Raw genomic sequence first — 24,308 nt, forward strand, 5'->3', positions numbered from 1 at the left:
GAACAAAATGGGGAGAGAAGGGCGGCCAGAGTTGCGAGAGATAAAACATGATTGAGGAGCCACAGGCAGGGGGGAGATTGTGAGAGTCGAGAGAAGCGTCCTGCGAAGAGAGAGAGAGAGAGAGAGAGAGAGAGAGAGAGAGAGGAACACGATACAGAGGTAGAAGGGGATCGTACATGGAAAACGAAGAAGGTAGAAAGAAAGGAGGAGATATACAAGGGCTACCTCCTCGCTCTCTCTCCACTCGTAACAGCGGAAAGGGAAAGAGAGAACCGGTGGGTGGGGGCTGATGTGACAGTGGGATAAACGAGACGGGCGAGGTGCGCGGAACAGCCATGACGGGGGAGGGGAGGAAACTGGTAACCCCAGCTGGTAACGACACGCGGGAAGGGGACACAGTGCCGCTGCGAGAGGGGCAATTCAACGTTGTTAGTGCACTAGTGTGCGAGGTACGTATATGTATATAGGTACAATGCAGCCGGAGAAGAGAAGGCACGAGCGAGGAGGTACAATCAGGAACGGTGGGAGAAAAATAAAGAGGGTAAGAAAGAGAGAGAGAAAAAAATCGAGTGGGTACATGCACGACGATGAGAGTTAAGCGAACCAGCAGAGCTAGTTGCATCGGATCTGAAGGACAGAAGGGAGAGAGATAGAAAGAGAGAAGGATGAACGATGTCGAGGGGGGGCAGAGGGGGGAGGAGGAAGAGGAGGGGGCACCGAACTGCCGCGAGAGAGCGAGCGCAAAAGCGAGCGGTTAGGGGAAGGAGAGCGGGATCAGAAGGGAGCGAAAGGACGAGGGGGGGGAGGGGGAGGAGAGACGAGCCCGCGGGGGAAAGGGCATATCCCGCATATCCCGTTCTACGTCTCGCGTTTAGTTCGGCATGAGACGTCGTCGTCGGTAGAATGGTATCGTTGCGCGCGCTTTCTCGTCTCGCATCCTCGTTCCCGTATCCCGCGCGTCCGGAGGACTGTGCGCCCGTCGTGCGACGTCTAGTTGGCGAGTGGGCCGCGCGCGGCGCTGCTGCCCGGCACCCGTAATTTCGTGACCGCCCTGCCTGCAGTTTTCCTCGCCCTCGCCTCGTTTTCACGACGAATAAGCCCCGATCGGGCTTATTTTCTCTCGTCGTTTCCACGACGGCCCCCGGGCGCAGCGAACATGGCAGATTCTCGGCCCGATCGCGGTTCATCGGGACGGGAATGACGCGCGATCGTACCACGCGACATAGCAGTAGTATTAGTATCATCGGTAATAAGAGTAATAGCAATAGTAATAGCAGTAGTAGTAGTAGTAGTAGTAGTAGTAGTAGTGGGGCTGGTGGTGGTAGTAGACTGGCCACCTCTGCACAAAGAGAGAACCCCGGAGAAGGGCGAGAAGGAGGGTGGGGGAGAGGGAGAACGTAGTGAAATCTCGAGACGTTGTTCGAGACCGCCGTTGTCCGCTGTAGGCGTATCTCGCACGTAGTATATACGTGGTGTCGGTCGTGGTGTCGCGCGAAAGACGCGTCGTCGCCGTGTGGTCTATGCGCGCGCGCGCGCGCGTAGACTCGCTCGTGCTCCAGAATCGTCAACCGGGAAACGCGTAGCGTTACTCGTCCCCGCTGCCACGGATCGCATGCTCGCACGTAAGTATATATAGATATGTATAATACACACCAAACTGGCACTCGCGCGCGCGCATACGCACACACATTCATATACAAAATAAATCCTACACACACACACACACACATATGTACATGCCGGTGCATACACAGAACGTTGCTTGTGCTTGTGTGCCGTGAGATGGAGCGACGAGGTGGACGGACGGTTCTCCTCGTCTGTTCCTCCGTTGTCCCCCGCGTATTCTCTCTCCCTCTCCCTCCTCCCGATTCTCCCTTTCTCTCTCTCTCTCTCTTTCTCTCGTTCTTTTCTCTTTCCTTTTCTCTCTTTTTGGCGCACATTGCATTTATGCGTTTTCTCGTTCCGCACCGTTCCGTCCTCGGAATCGCATGGGATCGTTCGTCGGTAGACAAACATACTGGAATAGGCATCCGCCAGTGGGATGCGTATTAACAGTCCATCCGTCAATTACGACATTGAGATATGATGCATTTTAGATGTATTTCGAGGTTTCATAAACTGCGCGATAGAAACATTTTCTGAAAAAATCTTGATAAACTATACCTTAACTTAGAATAGACAGTTTGAAATATTTGGAAAAGAAAATGTGATCAATGTTTATTATGCAATTAGCATGACAGTAAACAGCATGACCAAGTAATGACTAAATAATATGTAAAGGTATATGTATATATATATATATATATATATATATATATATATATGTTTCTCTCTCTGTAATTATGTATATCGCTTCTTTCATCGGTTATCTATCATCGCTATTGCAATGATATAGTAAAATAGTTTTACTATTATTACTGGTCATGCTGTTTATTATCATGCTGATTGTATTCAACATTGAAGCTCTTTTTCTTTCCGAGAAAGATATATTTTATAAAATATTTGAAGAATTTATTTTATTATACCGTAGATCTTGCACGAATGATATCAGTATGTATCTAATCCATTATTTTATGCCTAGATAGGACTAAACAATTTTTCAAAGATTAGAACGTATTAATTCAAATTGGATTTGTCAATTATATATATGCTTTAAATCAGAGTTTGTGTCATATATATATCTCGGACACGTTGTTTTTCTTATTAAAATATTTAGATTATTTCCTTTTTGTAGTAAAGAACAATTTCAACGTATATGCTCGATATGTACATTTTTTTCTATTTCTTTAATATCTTTTTGTAGATATATGCAGATGTAAATCTATACGAAGAAAAATATTGTAGATAGTTTAACATATAAGTCTGGATTTGTTAAAAAAGTTTGTTTTTGAATTCGATGTCGATTCTCTTTTTACATATAGAATTGCAAATTTCATGTAAATGTGATTGCAAAAATAGAAAAATTTTTTCGCATAAATTTAAAGAAATCTAATACACTGGCATTGAATACTGTTAATATATTGTAAAATAAAAAATTAATTACTAACTTTTCTCGAAGAAAGAAATATATATATATATATATATATATACATATATATATATATATATTTCTTTATATATAAATATATATATATTTCTTTATATATAAATATATATATATTTCTTTATATATAAATATATATATATTTCTTTATATATAAATATATATATATATATATATACATATATATATATATATATATGTATATATATGTATTAACGGTACAGAGTATTTTATAAAATTTGCGTAAAATATCAGAGACATGTTGTTTGACAAATAATACAACTTTTTTTCTTTGATAAAATTTAAACTATAATAAATTACAGAGTTGTTAAAAATTGTAAATATATAATTGTAAATGTTTGTGAATGTCGTACAGGCAATGAAATCTAATTTCTTAATTAATTTAACATAGCTTTTATACATTTTAGTGAATTCTTAATGTGAAGTAACTTCGAAAAGTCCGGAATTTGCTGATAAAATTCATGAGAATTTTTACGTGAAGGAAATTTCCGTCTCATAAGCTGGCGCCATTTATAACATCACTGTACAAACGTATTTCGTACAAGCGTATGTTACGCTATAAGAAAATTGAAAAGTGTAAAAAAGAAAGTTAAAAAATGTCAAAAATTGAAATTTTTCCATCACAATATAATGATCTGAATCTGGGCCACATTTGGATGTGTTGATGTAAAAAAAATATAAATGGTTATTTTCCTTTGATATAACAAAAAAAATAAATTTCCTTAAATTAATATAATGACAGAAAAAAATGTACTTTGCTACGGCAGAGTTGAAAAAGTTTTCACTTTATTGCGACAGGAATCTTGCTTAATTACAATTAAATTACGATATCACTTTTACCTATTACTTTCAATGCATCTGTCTGATGCGTTTCTCTTCAGCGCATCAATTTCTTCGCTTTCATTATAGAGAGCGACGCTTGATTGAGCCTTAAAATGTTACATTCGACTTCCGATCTTCCGTTTATGTGATCGCGTATTGAATTGGGATTCTTACAAAAAGCCAATCGTCCTTTCCTTCGCACCCTTAATAACGGAAAAGCCAAGTCGCTCCCCCGATGTCCGCCTTTCGCGGTCTCTGTGTCTCTCCTCTGGTCGCTAAGTGACTGCGAACGGCAGTCTGGCAAGGTCTCCCTTTGCTTTTCGCAAGCGTAAGTGTCGTCTAATGTCGTGACGATATTTCGTGAGCAGTCTGCGATCGATTTTTTTTTTCTTTCTATTACGAAAATGAAAACTGAGGATTACTTATTACATTTGTCGTTTGAGACACGGCGTATCGTAAAATAATACATATTAATTGCAATACCTGTACCCATGTATGTTGATTATAATTAAGAAAAAAATAATCGATCTTTTGAGACAAATATATTTCTTAGGGAATAATAATTCGTGTTAATCTGAATACTTAATAATTATATTCAAGAGAAAGCGTGCGCAAAAGTATCAGAGATAATTCTTTTATAAAAAATTATAAAAAATATAATATATACGTATTTTTTCGTAAAGGAATTTTGAGAAAAAGGAACACCTAAATAAACTTTAATCTATACGTCTTGCGTGACACAAGATTCCGATACGTGAGAAATCTCACAGGAAATAAAGAGGAGGAACCTGCGCGACACATGCACGCATTATTCAATACTCCGGAAGGAATTACGTTATAAAAGCCAGTTGAGTATTCAGTTTTCTGCATTTTTTACGTGACACGTTGATAGCAACGCGCGTGAGAACGACTACTCGTATCACATGTTAATTCCGAAACACGTGTCGATGTAATCTCAATTGACAAGGTCTCGACCAAATTAGGTTAGGTCTTCAATCCGCAAACTTTGCTTCTCTGTTTCGACAATGCCTATAAACAGGGTGTTTACTCAAATCTTGTGTGTGTAAAACACATAAAATATTTTGAAAATTCTGATTTCTTAGATATTTTATTCAAAATGCCTTTAAAGAGAATATTTTGGTAATTTTTTAATGCAATTTTCTAAATTTTTCTATTGTGAAATAAAATTCCATTGAGAAGTCTCTGATTTTTCTAGGTACAGAAATCTTTGAAAATTTCAGGTTTTCCATGTTTTTCCAAAAAGTAGACACTCTGATAAAATTAACATACATATATATAAAAATAAATTGATAGAATTAACAAACAACAATAACAATAATAATAAATAATTATTAAATAGATATAATATAATAAAATACAATTATAATAAATATATAATATAATTCACACAATAATTAATATATTATAATATTGTTCTATTTTTTATTACTTTTATTACAGTTTGCGGATTAATTGATGTAAAATATTAAAAAATATATTTATTATCGTCACTGTCATTCATGTGATTGATATATCGAAAATTTAAAATCTTATTTTTGTAGAATAAATCTTTAGTTTCGAGAGCGATCCACGCCACGTTTCGTTTGCCTTACAATTACAACGCGCTGAGAATTTCACTTCTTCGCTTCGCGTAGCAGTCCGGTATAAATAGACATAGTGCGCTAGACATCGCAGAAAGCGGTATGTAAGGCACACGTTTCGCAGTTTAAATAATTCGAGTAAATAACGATGAAATAAAACGCTAGAAAGATAATGCTCGAACGAATTTTCCTTCTCGATATTATTCCTCATATTTTGATTTTATAAATTGTATACATACGCGCGTACATACATGTCGATCATAGATAGTCTATTATCTGTGATTTATTCCTAGTTTGATAAGAGGAACATGCTCTGGCGATTGTCGGTCGCGGTTACTGCTGATTGGATTCGAAAGATTACTTTTCGCCTTTTTCCGCATGTATGAAAAAAAATATATTTTTCTGTAGCAATACCTTTTAATTGAAATCAATAATGGAATTGGCTAAAAGTCAATTAATAAAATTATTTACATTTGTCGAATAGCTCCATTTATTTTAACAAAAATTTTTAAATAAGGATATTAGAAATAAAATGTAGAGAAATATTATAGAGAAATTGCAAATTTTATATGTAAAGGACTGTTTTATATTGTTACATCACAAAAAAAAGATCAAAAGTACATCTAGAATACAAATATTTTAAATGAAATTTTATAAATCCATATTTATAAATGTAAAAATCACATGTAACATTATTTAACGTTTGAAATTAAAAGACTGTAAAAGATAAATTCAAAAGCACAATTAAATAATAAAATCTTATATTCTTAAGGGAATCTTTTACTCTTTTTCGAGTCTGTTGATATGAAAGGGCTCACACAATATTACGTACAAAAATATTTAATATAAAAATCTTAAAAAAATATATATTTAAAATATATGAATAATTTATAATATATAGATAAATAATTTAAAATATATTATAAAATTAATATAAAAAATATTTAATTATTTCAAAATTATTTAATATAAAAATATTTAATATCAAAATCAAAAGTCACAGCTTTTAGAAAATTTCATAATTTGACATGTAAGATAATTCAATCTCTACTCGGTTATTAAACATTCTTGAAAAATTTGCATCGTTTGGAAGAGAGGGATATAAAAATCTCGTATGATTATGGGGGCTATGCATCTATCGTAGCGTTCGCGACACGTGTTGCGCGGCAACAGAATCAAATAACCGACGGAAAACATTGACTCGGATTTCTAGGAAAGAGAAATAATTTATTAATAGATATATAAAAATCGCACATCGAAAGAATTAATAAATAATTTGTTGTTTATCAATTTATTAATCTTGATATTATTTGCAACAGAAATTCTATGAATCCTAAAGTCATTATATCCTTTTTTCAGAGTTTAAAATTTGTTCATCAATTCTTACATTATCTTAGATTGTTTATATTAAATAGAATAAAAAAATACATCACTTTGTTGAAATCAAGAATATATTGCTTGAAACATAGATAATTATGTATGAGAGAGTGAGAGAGAGAAATGAAAGAAAAATGTATATATTTTAAATTTTCATTTATGTATTATTTTTGGATAGAATACACGTTCGTAAGTAGCATTTTGCTTTTTATTGTTTGCATTCTGTATGACATTTCTTTTTAAACCGATTCGGTTTCTTTGTTCTGGAAGAGAACAAAAAAGCATCTTTTTGTGTCAGTTTTGCACGGAACTTCTTTTTCGATTAATTGAGGATAAAAAAAATATGGGATATTCAGGCGGCGCGCAAACGACAAAAAGACGCGTCACGAAAATGTAAATGGCGGAATCTATGTGCTCCTGCCGAACAACACGTGTTACGTTTATGGCGACAGCATGCTGCGCTTGTCAAGTCCGACAGTGTGCAATTCCCAAATTGCACACGCAATGACAAAAAGGAGAAATTCCGTAAAATTGGCAATTCTTCGTGTAACATAAATAACTAGGTGAGTCGACTTATCTCGTCGGACCGTAAAATACCGCGATATTCGATCAATACTGCCAGGTATATTCGACGAGCGTACACACACGCAAATATACACCACGTTGCAAGGGACGTTTGGCGGTTTAACCGCACCGCCGAGCGAGCGGAAAAACGGAAAGGACGTTTCTGAACAGAGACGGGAAATGTACCCGTATACCTTCCTACCTACAGGCGGGCTTTTGAGCGGTTGGAGGGGATGACAAAACGGATGTAACAGGGAATCGCAGAGTCTACCTGAGAAACCCTCGAAAAATTCAACTAAACGTACATAATGATATATCGCTGGCATTCTGTAAAATATATGTCAGTTGTTACTAAAGTACGGCAACTGCGTTGGAATAATGTCGAGAGAAAGTTTTCTATTTCGATGGTACAAACACTCAAAATTAATGATCTTGCAAATTCAACAAAAATTTTCTATATACAAAAAATTCACTGAAACTATCTAAATTTTTTAGAGGTATTGCTACACAGGGAGAACGATTTGTTTGAATAATTTGTTTGGATTTATTTATTTCATTCAAACAACATTATGTCATATGAAACATTATTTTTATTCACTGTAAAAAGTATTATTTCGTTGAATTAAACAATATTATATGATACATGTTATTTTAAAAATCCAATAATCTTATTAGTTTCTTAAAATAAATAGCTTTTTTTCGACTATTTCAAGCATAAATTTTATTAAATCTAAAGAAATTTTTCTCTCTGTGTAGAATATTGCTGCTATAAATTCTGTACGTGACAAACAATATTCTAATAGATACAAAAAGTAGCGATAAGTTTTAATTGAGACATGTAGAAATCTATCTACATTAGCAAAATATTTTTTTCAGTGTACAAACGAGAAATAATTCTATAATTATAACTTTTTTATTTAAAGTAGTTTTCTAATGCTATTTTAGTCATAATTATGATATATCATATGTCTCAAGCTAACTTTATGTAAGCTTGTATTTATTTCATGTTTTTTTTTTTTTTTTTTTTTTTGAAAAATTTAAATTTTTCAATCATGATAGTACTTTGTATCAATGCTATCAATACTATTCAAAAAAATATTTTGCTAATGTAGATTTCTAGATCTCAATTAAAATTTATCGCTACTTTGTGTATCTGTTAGAATATTGTTTATCACCTATAGAATTTGTAGCAGCAATATTCTAGCAATACCTTTAGAAAATTTAGATTCCATTGCCAAATATTAATCACAAATATAATTGTCCTTAACGATAGGCATCACAGACAAATTTTCCGTCTAAATTACACTAATAGTATAGATATAAATTCTATCTCTGTCATTTAAATTGATCAAGTGCAAAATATATGCAGTATCACGCAGTATTTGACAATAATTTATCTGTTTCAGTTAATTTTTTACACCTAGAAAATTTTTCTTAAAGTTGCAAAATCATTTTTTTGAGTGTAGGATATTTTCTTTTAATATGCACAATATACTTAATACGATGTTTGTAAAACATGTGACTAAAATGATGAATTTGAAGAGTTGATTGAATGGAAAAATATTATATTACACACATATATGTCTCAGAAATATTTCATTAAAACGTATTAAAAATTATAATCATTGTTTAATTTTTTTCTCAACTATTTATCAAACTATTGATTGCAAGGCATTCTCAATCATATGTTTTTTAAAAACTGCTTTTCATATTTTGAAATTTATGATTTTGTTGTTATTTTATTAGCGATATGCAGGATAACTTTTTTTTTTATAAATACATAACTTTCATGATATTTTCAACAGATATCTGATATACATTTTATATTTAATAATTCAAACTATTATAATTGCATTATTGCGGAAATTTTGAAAATGAAAAAGTACCGTAAGGTTTCTTACGACACTCTTCAATTCCTCATGGGATTAACACTCAGACTTATAACAATAATGAATTGAATTCTAAAGTTTAGAAATGATAAATTGAAAATGACCGCATTTTTCTTTACAGGCTTAGCGTTTTGTAATTCTCGAAGAAATGGCTGGTATCGGCAAAAGGATGCTCTTACGTGATATTAATCAGCATTTGATCTGTTTACTGTGCCGAGGCTACCTCATAGATGCCACAACCGTGGTGGAGTGTTTGCATTCCTGTGAGTAAAGTCAAGATTTATTATGTAGTTGACATTTTGTTGCTTTTATCAACATATATGATAAATTAATGTCGCATTTTTGCCATTCAGTTTGCAGAAGTTGCATTTTAAAACATCTCAGTACTTCAGCGCAGTGCCCGTCGTGCAAACATGTGCTCAACAAAGCGAAGCCAAATATCAAGTATGTAATCATATGTTTTTATTGTTTCATATCGTTCGAATAATTTACAACACTTTACATTGTTCACTCCCCTTTTGCAGTAACAATAAACTGTTGTTTGGAGAAATAAAATTTTAATCTTTGTTAAGAGACATTTGGTTACAAGAGTATATAATTAATATTATAATGAATAATTAATATTAAAAAATAGAATTTTTTTTATATTTCACAAATAACGAAATATTGATTTTAAAATGATCAAGATGAGTGTATTCCTAATGCTCAAAAAATATTTTGCTAATGTAGATAAATTTCTAGATGTCTCAATTAAAATTTATCGCTACTTTTTGTATCTGTTAGAATATTGTTTGTCACGTATAGAATTTCTAATAGCAGTATTCTAGCAATACCTCTAGAAAATTTAGATCCCATTGTCAAATATTAATCACAAATATAATTGTCCTTGACAATATATAAAGGCCCTAAAGATAGGCATCACAGAAAAATTTTCTGTCTAAATTACATTAATAATACAGATATAAATTCTGTCTCTGTCGTTTAAATTGATTAAGTGTAAAATATATGCAGTATCACAGTACATGCTAATAATTTATCTGTTTCAGTTAATTTTTTACACCTAGAAAATTTTTCTTAAAGTTGCAAGATTATTTTTTTGAGTGAATGTACTCTATATAATAAAAGAGAATAAATATCTTTTTTATTATATATTTTATATTTAAAAAATTATTTTTTATCATTTATAATTGAAATTTTTTGCAGAGCCGATAAGACATTACAGGAGATCGTGTATAAGTTGGTGCCCGGATTATATCATAGAGAAATGCTAAAGAGGAAAGAGTTCTACAAAAAACATCCCGAGCACGGTAATTAATCGTTTTAAGACAGCATAGATTTTCGAATCTTTGCACAAATATTCCCGTTTAAGACTCTTGGTCTTTTACCATAATTATATCGAATTATAATGTTAGAAATAAAAAATTTTTAAATCTTTTTTTGCAGTAACAAATAAAAAACTGATTTATTTAACAAGAAAATAATTCACAAAATTTTTCGCTTCTGATGTCATAGTTCAATATAGTTTAGAATAAGAGTTTTAATATAAACGATATATATTTTGAATATTATATTTCAATTTTCAAACAATTAGCGAATTTAACAACGCCGGAGCAACGCGGTGAAGATGTGAGCGGACGATTAATATTCAATCCGGAGGATGTAGTGAGTTTGAGCTTGGAATACCTGCCGCCAGAAGCAGATCCGCTGGATATATTGAGCACTAATGACGTGGACATAAACAACTCGAATAACGTTAATAACAGTGGCAACACTAATAACAATAGTCACAACGGCAACAGCAGGCGATATCTCCAATGTCCAGCTCTCGTAACTATTGCGCATTTGAAAAAGTTCATATCAATGAAGTACAGTGTCGATGTAACAAGATACACCATCGAGATTTGTCATCGACGCGCGACCCTCCCCGAAAACTGGACTCTCATGGATGTTGCTTATATTTACGCGTGGAAAAGAGTACATATTCAATTTCATTTATCTATCTCTCTTCGCAAAATAATTATATAGACGACATAATAATTGTGCATGCTGCTGTTCTTATACGTATATAAGATTTTTAAGATCTCGCACTTAAATTGTTTTTCTTGCAGATCGCACCGATGAGGTTTTTCTATCTGGTGGCGCATGAACAGAGGCTGGAAGCACCGCTGCACCAAAGACCATCGACTCCAGGATTGGGAGCCCGGGAGTGTTTGCCGCCGAATGATATTCGGAGTAATAGTGATAGTAATCCTGTTAATCAGATTCTGGAAACCTCTAAATCAGAAGTTAAATCGGAAGTTAAATCGGAAGTTAAATCAGAAGTTAAATCGGAAGTTAAATCGGAAGTTAAATCAGAAGTTAAATCGGAAGTTAAATCAGAACCTGCGAGCGGTAACGACAGGACAACGTCTTTGGCGAAAAATTTGAATAAGATTACAAACAACAAGATAAATACATCCGTGGATCGCAAGCCAACAGAGAAAGACGAAAAGGAAGTGAACAAAACGACGACGATGTCTGCACCGTCGTCGACATTAACAATGACGAGCGCGACGACGACGATATTGACTACGGTAACGACAAACATGTCTCCATTGACGACGACAACGATGACAACGATGTCGACAACAACAACAACGACGATGACGACGACGACGACGACGACGACGACGACGACAACGACGTCGACGTCAACGTCGACGTGCAATGACTCAAACAAACAGATAAAGAGTCCAATTAAAATAATGAAGAATCCAGACGGAAAATACGAAGTGTTGAAGAATTCGTCCACTCCTTCTACCGTGACGGACGTTAAAAGCCCAACGAGTCCTGAATTTAGTGTCGTGAATTCCAATGGTGTCAAGATAACGCTGAAACAATGTTCGCCGCCGCAAAATAGCAATGCGAAGAAACCGAAAGTCATCAGTGACGTTTTGCTACGTTGCGGCCAAGTGGAAAAAGATACGTCGTCGAGCACATTGATTCAGCGACTACAGCAGCAACAAGACAAGGATAAATTTACTACGACAAATCCGGTATTGCCGGATAAGGTGGAAAAGCAACGACGTAAAGTGACCTTCTCAGTGGATCGACCTCCAACGTCCGAGAAGACCTCTCCCACTAACACTAGTGGTACTATGCCAAAAACAGTGCTAAAGAAACCAGCGGAGCAGCAGGATAAAAAGCAATTCCTGCAAGGTTTCCAGTTGACAGCCCGGGAACCATCAGTGCCAAACGATAACAAGCCGATCCCTGATATTCAAGATATTAGTGTCATAGTGAACACCTTTGAACTTCTTCAACAAAGTAAGGCGAAGGTGGAGGAATCCTCGAAGAAAGATATCGACGAAATCAAGAAAAAGAGCAACACTGAGAATACCGGATCGAATGCAAACAGCAATACCTTTGCGACAAACGCGGTGGCAAAACGGAATCTCCTCGGAATGACTGGTAATTCGCGTGTGAACAAAACCAATGATGGAAACGGACGTGCATCCAGTTCGGGAGTCAATCCAAATAGGACGAACATCACGAGCGGCAATCATGCTGCTAAGATGGATGTGTACACCTTCTCCAGCGATCCGCCAATCGTTCCTGCTGGAGCAGTAAAGAGGAAATGTCCGCCGGGTGTACCGATCGCTGATTTGAAGCGTCGAAAGTCGTCACAGATCACACAGAGACAAGAAACTAATAAGAGGCAAAACGTTTCTCCGTATAATTCTGTTAAGATGCCGCGTAGTTCTTCCGCGGATGAACTTGTGATACCTACGAGCAGAGCAACCTATGTGGTGGGAGATTATGGTGGCAGTTCCAGTCGTGGATCCAATGCGAAAGCGTCGACCAGTCCACTTCTGTTGAACGACACCAGGGATTTTCTAGTGGATGGCTACGGATTGAATATTCCGGCGAGTTTGAGTATAACACTGACGTCGCCCAAGTCTGCGGGAGCTTCCGGGCAATTAGTCGAGCCTAAAGATCCCATTGATAACAGTCGCGGGAAGGTGAATCCTAGCATCACGTTGAACGATCGGTCCGTCAATCCGCGCGTGTTGAAGGCTCTGAAGACTGGACAGATGAGAATGCCGGCTACTCCAACGAAGGCCAAACCAACGGCGGCAACGGCAGTGACGACGAAGCAGACTCCGATGACGACGGATCGTAACGAGACAGCAACGAATCAACAACGAACAACGACGTTGGCCAACAAACGGAAGAAGGAACACGAATTATCCAAGGATATTCTCGATTTGAGCGGAGGTAAAAAGAATATGGATCTACATCCTCTGAGAATTCCTCAGCCGGTGACGAAACTTAATCAAAACAAAACCAATAAGATTACGGGCAGGGATAGTATGCAACCGGGTAGCGTCTCCGATCAGGGCCAACTGGTAACGCTGGGTAATCATATGTATTATCGAGCACCTCCAGGTTCTCTAACACCCGCCGCTCACCGTGTTAGCGATTTTCCGCTACCACCGACACCATCACGTACCCCCGTTTACGCACCATGTCTCGGTTCCATCAACCGATCGAGGTCGGATCTTTCATCCGTCTTTCCGACTCTGTCGAGTTTTTATGCTCTCAATCAAGCACCGAATCTTCAGCAGTTTCACATGGACACGGCGCGGCTGAAACTGCCGCCACCGCGCCCCATTGCGGAAAGCGGCGCGACCTCCGCCACGTCTGGGAGTGGCGACAACCCAGTTAATCCCAGTATCAGTGGCATGCCAGGGAAGAGTCATTTGGCCGCTCAGTGCGCGCCGATTAAGCCTGCTAGATCGTCCGTGGCACCTTTGGCGGTTCCCATCAATAAGCAACAACAGTCTGCCGACAAATCTGCGAACGTTAACACCAACCGAATGATCGTGGGCGACTCCACGAGCAAATCTTCTTTTAACCGTAACAACAATGAAGGTCACGCCTCGGCGGACGAAACTCTTCGTCTGAACGCTCAAAAAAGATTTCCCGTGAGTGTCGAAAGTACAAATAGGTTCCTGTCGCGGACCGAAGACGCAAAGAGCACCAGCCAAGCCACGAACGATTCTGGAACTAGAGATACGAGTGCTGAGCCTAGAAAAGAAACGATTAATCCTGACAATTCGACACAACCGCAACAGCAACCGAAACGCGAGGCGGCGAGTCCTAATATCGTGTCGTCGACGGCTTCGCCGTCGCCACCTCCTGGCAGTGGTGGATCGAGGAATGAGAATAGTACTAATCACGGTGACAATAATATCAACAGTTCAAACGGAAGTAATAACGAGACGTCATCGAGTCCGACCAAGAGCATCGCTTCCGAAGCGACGTGCAACAAATCGCCGGACAGTCCGGATTCCAGCTCGATCACGGTGGAATCTAGCTCGGGTACGAATTCAGGCAAAACGACCGATCGGGAAATGTCGGCAGACGCCTCGACGAAGACCTCGGACGCGAATCCCATCGTCGATAATTCGACCGCTTCCGACGATAAGAACAAATTTGCCATCAAATCAGAAGCGAGCGAGATCGCGAAGCAATTGACTTCTGTGCAGAAAACCTTGCTGGCGGTTTTTCCCTCGAACGAATGGGCGAACAATCCCATCGCTGCCGAACATCTGGGAAACTTCTTGAAAAGTCTGAACGCCACGATAAAGAGTGAAGGGACCGCTGATGAATCCAAGACGGAGAAAACTGATCGGAAAGCCGAGAGTAACGAGACTAATACTCGGTAATAACACTTGCGTGTAATTCAAGGAAGATGAAGGCATAATCGCGACGAATTTACGATGTTGATGGGGAAACGAGATGGTGTTTTGAATCATCGATGTGAATTTTATAGGATTTTATAGCTCCGGTGAGAAAGAAACAGTTTAAATTTTTTTTCATCTCGACGATTATTATATAGACTGGAAGTTTCACTGAATCCATTGTACATCTGATTATTGTACGTGATAACCTGCGTACAAAACGTAATGATAACGAGAGAACTATAGGACAAAGCAGACAAGCGGATAAACTTTGAGACACTGCCATGAATGGAAAGATGCATGGAATCATTTTTTACAGGGATACACACAGTTATTATAATTGACGCGAAGTGGGAGAAAAGAATCTCACATGAACGTTACGTATATTATAGAGTACACAGAATATACAGAATAGTATAAAGAACAGTAGATCGAGAATCTTATTTTTTCAAGTTTCTTAAAAAGAATCTTTCATATGCTCTGGAATATCTATAGACTAAATCATTGATCTTGTCAAATTAAAACTTGAAACATTCCGGAAGAAAGAATCCATTGTCTTTCTCTGAGAATCCTCTTCGCTGATACCAGAACGTAACTTTTAATTAGTGATGTAGATCGACAATGACAACATATTTCATGAATAAACTATGTCTCGCATAGTTTATGATCATTGCTTTCAACATTTGCTACTGAAATCGGGTCATAAAATAAAATCGCATCTTTATATATTCAATTAATAAGTAACAAGTGTTTTATAGCTGCATTGACAGCTGTAACAAAGAAAAATAACAAGAAGCTAAAAAGTGGTCCAAGCATAAACAAGTGCAAACTATATTTGCATATCATATATTTCATATTGATTCTTTATAGATTCAATATCGTTTGTTTTACACAAGTTTTTTAAAACTTGCTAACGCACAATGCCAGAAAATTAAAAAGATTGAATTTATTAGGAATTTATTAGGATTATTACCTATATTTTAATCTTTTATTATTTATTTTCTTAATCTTTTATTATTGTATGTATATATTTTATTATATAACTTATTCATCACATAAAAAATTTCTGATATAAAGTTTCTAAATATATCATGCAAATATGGTTTCACATGTACATACAGATCCGATACTATAAATTAAAGATGTCGAATGCACGACATATTCTTGAAAAAATGAAAAAAAAAACTTTTTAATCCAGTACTATTCTCGTACATTGTATCTTTTGTGTTACGTTTCCTATGTATTAGTTACATGCATAATGTCTATATGTTGTACAATTATTGTTACGTTATGCTACTGCACACAAAATGCATTTGTATTATATATTAATTGTATTTTATTTAAGATTTGTACATATTTATTATATACATAATAATAAGCGGAGGACACAGCACAGTCCTCTTCTCCAAATTCCTGTTATTTGATAAATCGGAAGTTAATCGAGTATATTTCTTGTATTTTAAATCTTAAAGATATGTGTATCGTGGTAAGAAAACAATCGTTTCTATTGATATACAGTCAAATGTTCGTATTGCAGTCATTTGAATGAAACAGTGTCTTTTCACAAGATAGGTATTTTTTATCGTAAACATTTTCGACAGTACCTATTCTCACTCCAATGGCATTATGGTAACAAAAATATTTGATGCGCGCTTTATGTTTATTTTCATTTGCTTTCAATGTATTTAAATCTGATCATATGGCAAATGTAAAAAAATAGAGCAGGAGAAACATATTCGCTTTACGGACATATGATTGTATAATACATTATTAATATAATTTGTACAATTATTGTGTTATATCTTTACAATAAATTTCTTTTTAAGGGACTTTAGATATATGCATATATTCCCTCTTCATGTATATTTCTTTATAAATAATATCTAAATATGCACCTCATTATAAATTATTTATTTACAATCTTAATTATTTCTCATTTTTAAACTTTTTTCTATATTATTGTCTCATTATGTCACATTTGCCACTTGGACACGTATTATTGTAATAAAATAAAAGTGTGTGGCACACTGTATATATATGATAAAAATATTTTTATTCCGCACATATGTCATTGTAATGATAGAATGTTGGAGAGTATAAAAAAGTGATAAGAATAAAATTTATTAGATTTTCTCTGACGTATTACGAAGATTGCACATTAAAATTTTGGAATGTCGCTACGAAAACACAATCTTTCAAAATTTTTTATTCTCATTTTTTAACGCATAGTCGAAAAAAATGAATATAGAATTAAAAGTGTTTTACTGACAGGCTACAAGTTTTATATCCGTCTTTCGAAAAAGTCAAAGATTGATTGACTCAATCATATCGCCTTTCTATAATATATCTAAACTTGCGTAGCAATACATGATGACACGTGTGTATGTACTTGGGATGCAAGAGAGAACTTACGATTTATTGAGAGGCACATATCCTATGTATATATATAATTTTTTTATAATCTAATATTTACATTTACATATAATTTATTTTTATATATAATATTGTAAAGGTAAACAAGAATTATTGCGCGTATTTTTATGTATGTATTATGTACTAATCATGAATCACGAAATAATGTGCCATACGATATATATATATATATATTTACGAGATCTTTAATTATAGTCTTACTTCTCTACTTTTAACAACAAGTGACAGTCTAAATAACAATTTTATACTGTTTTAATATATATATATATATATATATATATATATATATATATATTTATATTATATATTTTATATATATATATACACATTATAATATAAATAATATATATATATTATTACTATAACATATAATATTATTTATTATATTATATATTATATATGTGCATCTGTGTATGTATATTGAATCTCTAATAATAGCAATAATTCAGAATATTGGTGCCAAATAATTACTAATCAAAAAACACCAATAAATATCTTTACAGTAATAATTATCAAGAAAAAACTTTTGATATTTATTACTATCAAGATTTTTATTCAAGAATAACGATTAGAAAATGTAGACAACAAAATAAATAAGAAAAGATTGATCGATTATATTAACATTTTGTCATTGTCCGAATTTAAAATATAAATGTATCAATACACTTCCACTAAAGTGTATCAATTAATTGAAATAATTTAATTTAAAAAAAAAATTTAATCATTCAAGATGTTAATATAATAGACTGACACTTGTCGTTAAAAGAGAAGTAAGACTATAATTAAAGATCTCACGAATACAAATTCTTGAGAATTTTCAGGAAGCAACAGATTCTGTCTTCTTAAACAAAATACATTGGAAAGTCTTTCATTATTGTTTCCACTTTTTTTTGTTCTGCTTCTAAATTTTTAATGTTAAGTCTACAACCAGAAACGTTTATCTCATAAATTATCGAAATCATAATCAACGTACACGATTTATCATGATTGCTTACCCTCGTATGAAGGTTCTTCCACGATAAGCTGCTAAATGAGCATAAGTTGGTGTTGGATAGCTTATCACTCTCGTACAACGCGCACACATATGGCAAAGGTAATAAATCAATTCCTCAATAGTATCTTTGTCGAAGTTAGATTCATTATATATACATAGGTATTTAGTAGGCCTCGCTGTACCCTGCATGTAATATAAAATTTATTCAACGATTGGAGATATACGACAGTATTTGCATAAATTTGATTACTGATATATTTTGATATGTTTCTTAAAGTCGATTGTGTTATAATTATATATCAACTGATATTAAGTTAATTGTTACATCAGTTTTTCCCTATGCTTAATGTCTTTCTTCAATGTTGAAATATACTTAGTTTTATATATATAAAAAAAAAATTATCCTTTTAACCAGCAATTTTACCTGAATACTCTTATGTGAGACGAGATAAAAACTAATGTAACTTGGATGAGTAATTTCAGTATCGACAATCGTGCCTGCTTTCACATTTTCACATCAGTCTTCTCTGTCCAAGTCAGCATCAGAATGTTGGAAAGAGATATCATGTGCTTTACTTCTCTGTCCAAGTCAGCATCAGAATGTTGGAAAGAGACATCATGTGCTTTACTTCTCTCGCACGCCTTTCTAATAGCTTCTACTTCCTTTTCCTTAACATCCTTAAGTTGCCCTTCATTGACTCTATCTCTATATATTAAAATGTAAATGTGCAATTATAAATATGTATAATAAGAAATGCAATAGAGTATAATCTTAAAAATGTTATGCATTAAACAATATTATTATAGACAACACACACCAGTAATAAATGATTTTATTAGGTAGACGATTTGTTTTCAGCTTATAGATCAGTAGTTGTGATGTTATTATTTCTTCAAGATCTTTAACCATTTCTTTTATGAGTTCTCGAAGTTTAAGTGCAATGTTATATTGGAATGCGTTAGTATTACTACTACTTGCAGCAACCTAAATTAATGATACTTTTAGTAATGGATATATATATAAAGGAAAAAAAAAACACTGTTTATACTCACCGCAGCTATAAAGGGTATTTCCTCTTCACCAGGAGATGGATGTGTCACATCAGCACCAACAAGCATACAATCCTTTAAACAATGTGGTCTAAAATAATAAAAAAAAAAAGGGATTTTACGAAATTATTAACAATTATATCTTCTCAAAAAACAATAAGAAACAAGTATTACTTACACAGACTCGAGTGTATGATTAACACCATTCAGTTTCGAATTTATCTTTAGAAGAATGTTTTTAAATACTGAGTAGTTGCTGTTCTTAAAAGTCTTTAATTTTACACATTGTGTTAGAATACCTACTTCCATCTCGGCAATCCGTTTTACTGGGGCTGAAATATAAAAAATAACGATTAATAAATAACATAATAAATAACTATTCAATATGAATTGATACAAATAAATTATATTTTTTTAATAAAAATGTCCACATAATAATGCAAAAATTTCAATATTTTAACTTATTTTTTTCATATACTTAACCATAGCAGTAGAAGTATAACAATGAAAAATGTCTGTAACCAATACAAATAAGATATTTATTTATATAATTTATGATTTTATTTTCTCTCATTCTTACAAAAAATGGGGTTATAATACATTCGTACAATTGAAATAGCCGCGTAGCGGAAATAAAATGGCGGTTATTTTTTCCCCCTAATTGCGGTATGTACTTTGTAATCTAGTGACTTTAGGCTCAGGTGTATCTCTCTCTCTCTCTCTCTCTCTCTCTCTCTAAACCGAGCGCGCGCTTGGCTATCGCGATGCTCAGTCCATTGGGAACCAATCACAGCAAAAGTTGCTTTGCTGTAATTGGTTGGTTCCCAATGTCCAACAGTAAGCTCAACCACAACCGAACCCGCAACCTATAGTGTAATCACGGCTTTTGCACTTTGCAACAGTGTTGTTAGGTCGAGGGATAAATCTCGCGCATGCGCAGTCATGGCAACGCTAGCAGATGCTGTTACATCTCAGTCACGTACACAATCTGCTGAAATAAAGGAGATTATTGATCCCTATATAGGAAGGGAGTAGGAAGGTTTAATAAAAAAATAATTAATTTTAATACTTGCAAAGAAACTAATTATTTAAATTAAACAAGAATATATTTGAATTAATAAAATATATTATATATTTTATGATTCCATTCTGATATTTTTATTTAATTTAAATAATTAGTTCCTTTGCATGTATCTAAATAAATTATTTTTTTATATTAAAAATATTTTTTCTCAGTATATATATATGTATATATGTATGTATGTATGTATGTATGTATGTATGTATATATGTATATACACACACACAATTCATATATATTGTAATAAAAATTAATATGCCCCCCGAATGCTCTCCATAACAGTTTAAAGTTACGAGTCTGTTGAAGTCAGTCACGTGGTCAATGACATAGTCGCGCATGCGCACGAGTCTCGCCGGGCGAGATTTGTCCCTCGACCTAACAACACTGCTTTGCAACCATTTTTTCTTTGTCGTTTGTCGTGTTTGGTATGCTTTAGTACAGGTTATGTCGCGTCTTGATGCAAACATTTTGCGCGATACATTCAGCTTATAACAGTAAATTTCCTTCTCACGTGCGTCCTTTCAGTTGTCGAATTAATTGAAATGAACACGAAGGAGAATTCCACGGCGCCGACGAAGAACGCGAGCGCGCCAAATGCGAAACCCTACGGCAAGATCGTGTTGACGTTGCAGAATTGCCTTCTGCCCGAGGAGAAGCTCAACTCAACTCCGTCGTACCTGGACGGTCTCGATGCGGAAACCGAGACCGATTTGCGAATACTGGGATGCGAACTTATACAGACGGCCGGTATCCTGTTGAAATTACCGCAGGTAGGATACGTTTTCGCGTTGAGATAGGAGCAACTTTCGGAGAACCCTAACCTCTCTATTCCAATTTGCGTAACTTACATTTCTTTAGTTCGAGCAGCTGTAGCTTCCTTTTAATATAATCTCGTCCTTGTATATTATTCGTTATTACGTATATAAATTTTGCGCGTTTATAAAACTATTTGACTGTACATTTATATGGATCGCTGTATTTATTTCCTTTGAATCAAGATCTATTCATGGTTAATATATATTTTAAAATTTTTAAGTAAAATCTAATTTTATTTAGAACATTTATTGGAAAAAAATATTTAAATTCCTTGTATGAAATTTTGAAATAAATTTACACATATGCAAATGTTGTTTTATTAATAAAATATTTAAAAATTGAGATTTAGAGAGAGAAAGAGAGAGAGAAAGAAATTTTAAAATATACATTAGTCTTGATGTTTACATTATTTTGAATTTTTTAAATATACATAAAGATACTATTACTTTAACCCTTTGTGGACAGAATAGAAATTACGACTGTATATTGTTCATTTAATGTAAAACTAGCTGAAAAATAGCTCAAAATGTATGTACTTTGCAGACTCTCTGTGGCTAATGTAAACAAATGAGTGGCGATGTGTGCGCTGGATTGTCGACGTGTGTCGCACAGCAATATAGAAGTATATGGCGACGGGGATATCTCTACTCGCGTCCTTGAAGGGTTAAACATTGTTAATGTCAAAAATGTTGCAAAATGATACTATCTAATTCTTTTTTTCTTTCATATGTGTAGGTTGCAATGGCTACAGGACAAGTAATATTCCAACGATTTTATTATAGCAAATCTTTAGTTAGGCATAATATGGAGACAACCGCGATGGGTTGTATATGCTTAGCTAGCAAAATCGAGGAAGCACCCAGACGCATTAGAGATGTCATCAATGTTTTCAATCATGTAAAACAAGTTTCTAGCCAAAAGTAAGTTTCCTTTTATCTTACAATATAAATAATTAAAATTACAAAATGCAGAATACAATAAATAAAAAAATAAAATAAAATAATCCATATTTACAATGTTTGTTTCAGAGCGATACAACCTGTGATTCTTGATCAGAATTATGTAGCTCTGAAGAATCAGGTAATCAAATCAGAGAGAAGAGTATTAAAGGAACTGGGCTTCTGCGTTCATGTAAAACATCCTCACAAGATTATAGTTATGTATTTGCAAGTACTGGGATATGAAAAGAATCGTTCGCTGATGCAGCAGAGTTGGAATTACATGAACGACTCGTTGCGCTCCGACGTCTTCTTGCGCTATCAGCCGGAGACCGTGGCATGCGCGTGCGTTTATCTCGCCGCTCGTCAACTGCAACTTCCGCTGCCCACATCGCCCGCTTGGTTTTTGCTATTCAAAGTCAGCGAATCGTCGATTAGGGACGTGTGTCGACGTATTCTGCGCCTTTATTCACGGCCACGCGTAAGGCCCGAACAACTGGAGAAGCGCGTCGAAGAGCTGCGACGTCAGTACGAAGAGGCTAGGAATAAAGCGCGCGGTGGAGATGTTGACGGGCACACTCCGAGTCCACCGCTACCAAAACATCACAATGCTTGGGGTGGATTCATCAGCCGCAGTGGCACTCACGCCGCTCCCGAAAGAACGAAATCGCCCAGGTAATACAAGTACAAGGGAAAAAAAAGCCAAACTCAACGAATTCATCATAAAAGTATTATTTAATTATTTTTAATTGAGGATACAGCAGACTCTAGGATTCTAGAATAAATGTTTATAATTTGTAAACAACGGGTTAATTAAAAACGACCTGACTAGCCAAAATTATTCAATTTATTTATACGACGTTTCGACCATATGGTTGTGGTCCTTTTCAAGTGTAAACGTAAATTAAGAAAGAGAAGTTTTTTATTAATTTTGAGATGAACACAAACAAGGAGACACGTCATGTCAGCATGAGTTTTTAAACGAAACTCATGCTGACATGACGTGTCTCCTTGTTTGTGTTCATCTCAAAATTAATAACCATTGTTTTTAACTAAGTGACATATTTAATTATTCCATCATTAAGTTCTACCTTTAAACATGTCCCATTGGATTCTTTCTTCTCTTTCTTAATTTACGTTTACACTTGAAAAGGACCACAACCATATGGTCGAAACGTCGTGTAAATAAATTGAATAATTTTGGCTAGTCAGGTCGTTTTTAATTAACCCGTTGTTTATAATTAAATACTAGCAACTTTAATAACTTATAATTTTATAATTTGTCTTTAATAATGCTACTTGCACTTTCAAAGTAATATCATATTTCAAAGGAAAAAAAGAATTGTTCCTCATTATTTCAACATACATACGACATTATTTTTCAGGCGTTCTAAATCCCCAAGTACTTCCCCATCGCGAGGTGAAGGAACAAAGCATTCTAAACGAAAAAGAAGTAGATCCCGAAGTCACAGTCATGGTAGATCTAGCAAACCTAAAAAGACTCAGCGAAGACGATCAGGCAGTCATAAATCGTCACGAAGATCACGAAGTTACAGATCTCGGAGTCGATCCCGAGACAAGGACTTGGAGAAATCGAGCAAACATCGCAGTAAGCATAGACGGCACTGAACGTTCCACTGTATATATATATATATATATATATATATATATATATAAAAATTACATTATACAAATAAATTTGGGAAATTTTGCATTATTTTGCGAAATATCTCACGAGTATGACTTTAAAAATTTGTCATCAATTTGTAATATATAGTAAAACTTTATATGTAGGTCTATAATTCCTTTAGTTTATTTCAAAATTAACAAATGGATACATCCAGTTTCTAGATAATCTTGAAGAATTTTTCATTGTGTGTGTTTTAAAACATTAAAATAATGTATGTATGTATGTATGTATGTATGTATGTATGTGTATATATATATATATAT

General features: G+C 34.6%; 3 protein-coding genes across 6 annotated transcripts; 2 read left to right on the forward strand and 1 right to left on the reverse strand.

The window, feature by feature from the left end:
* Positions 1–874: 874 nt before the first annotated feature.
* On the forward strand, positions 875–17,598 carry LOC140676227 (uncharacterized). The gene is made up of 6 exons (XM_072911098.1): positions 875–1,622; positions 9,439–9,580; positions 9,671–9,761; positions 10,521–10,624; positions 10,909–11,291; positions 11,426–17,598. The coding sequence occupies exons 2-6, from the start codon at positions 9,466–9,468 to the stop codon at positions 15,026–15,028; spliced, it is 4,296 nt and encodes a 1,431-aa protein (XP_072767199.1). The 5' UTR covers positions 875–1,622; positions 9,439–9,465; the 3' UTR covers positions 15,029–17,598.
* A 292-nt stretch (positions 17,599–17,890) lies between these two features.
* Positions 17,891–20,221, reverse strand: LOC140676442 (protein argonaute-2-like). 2 transcript variants are annotated; one of them, XM_072911500.1, is made up of 7 exons: positions 20,004–20,221; positions 19,699–19,852; positions 19,524–19,611; positions 19,289–19,455; positions 18,895–19,176; positions 18,472–18,653; positions 17,891–18,397 (listed from the first exon to the last, which is right to left on the reverse strand). In XM_072911500.1, coding segments are annotated over exons 1-5 (501 nt in total). In that variant the 5' UTR covers positions 20,095–20,221; the 3' UTR covers positions 17,891–18,397; positions 18,472–18,653; positions 18,895–19,175. The 2 variants fall into 2 exon arrangements, with proteins under 2 accessions (XP_072767601.1, XP_072767603.1); XM_072911502.1 differs by lacking the exon at positions 19,289–19,455 and having other exon boundaries at positions 20,004–20,219.
* Positions 20,222–20,995: 774 nt separating this feature from the next.
* LOC140662854 (cyclin-L1-like) lies at positions 20,996–24,027 on the forward strand. Of its 3 annotated transcripts, XM_072886518.1 has the most exons (5): positions 21,233–21,371; positions 21,961–22,080; positions 22,153–22,337; positions 22,446–23,030; positions 23,741–24,027. In XM_072886518.1, the coding sequence occupies exons 3-5, from the start codon at positions 22,159–22,161 to the stop codon at positions 23,982–23,984; spliced, it is 1,008 nt and encodes a 335-aa protein (XP_072742619.1). In that variant the 5' UTR covers positions 21,233–21,371; positions 21,961–22,080; positions 22,153–22,158; the 3' UTR covers positions 23,985–24,027. The 3 variants fall into 3 exon arrangements, with proteins under 3 accessions (XP_072742617.1, XP_072742619.1, XP_072742618.1); XM_072886516.1 differs by lacking the exon at positions 21,961–22,080 and having other exon boundaries at positions 20,996–21,371; XM_072886517.1 differs by having other exon boundaries at positions 21,961–22,337.
* Positions 24,028–24,308: the final 281 nt, after the last annotated feature.

Source organism: Anoplolepis gracilipes, chromosome 2 (genome assembly GCF_047496725.1).
Source record: "Anoplolepis gracilipes chromosome 2, ASM4749672v1, whole genome shotgun sequence".
Taxonomy (NCBI): domain Eukaryota; kingdom Metazoa; phylum Arthropoda; class Insecta; order Hymenoptera; family Formicidae; genus Anoplolepis; species Anoplolepis gracilipes.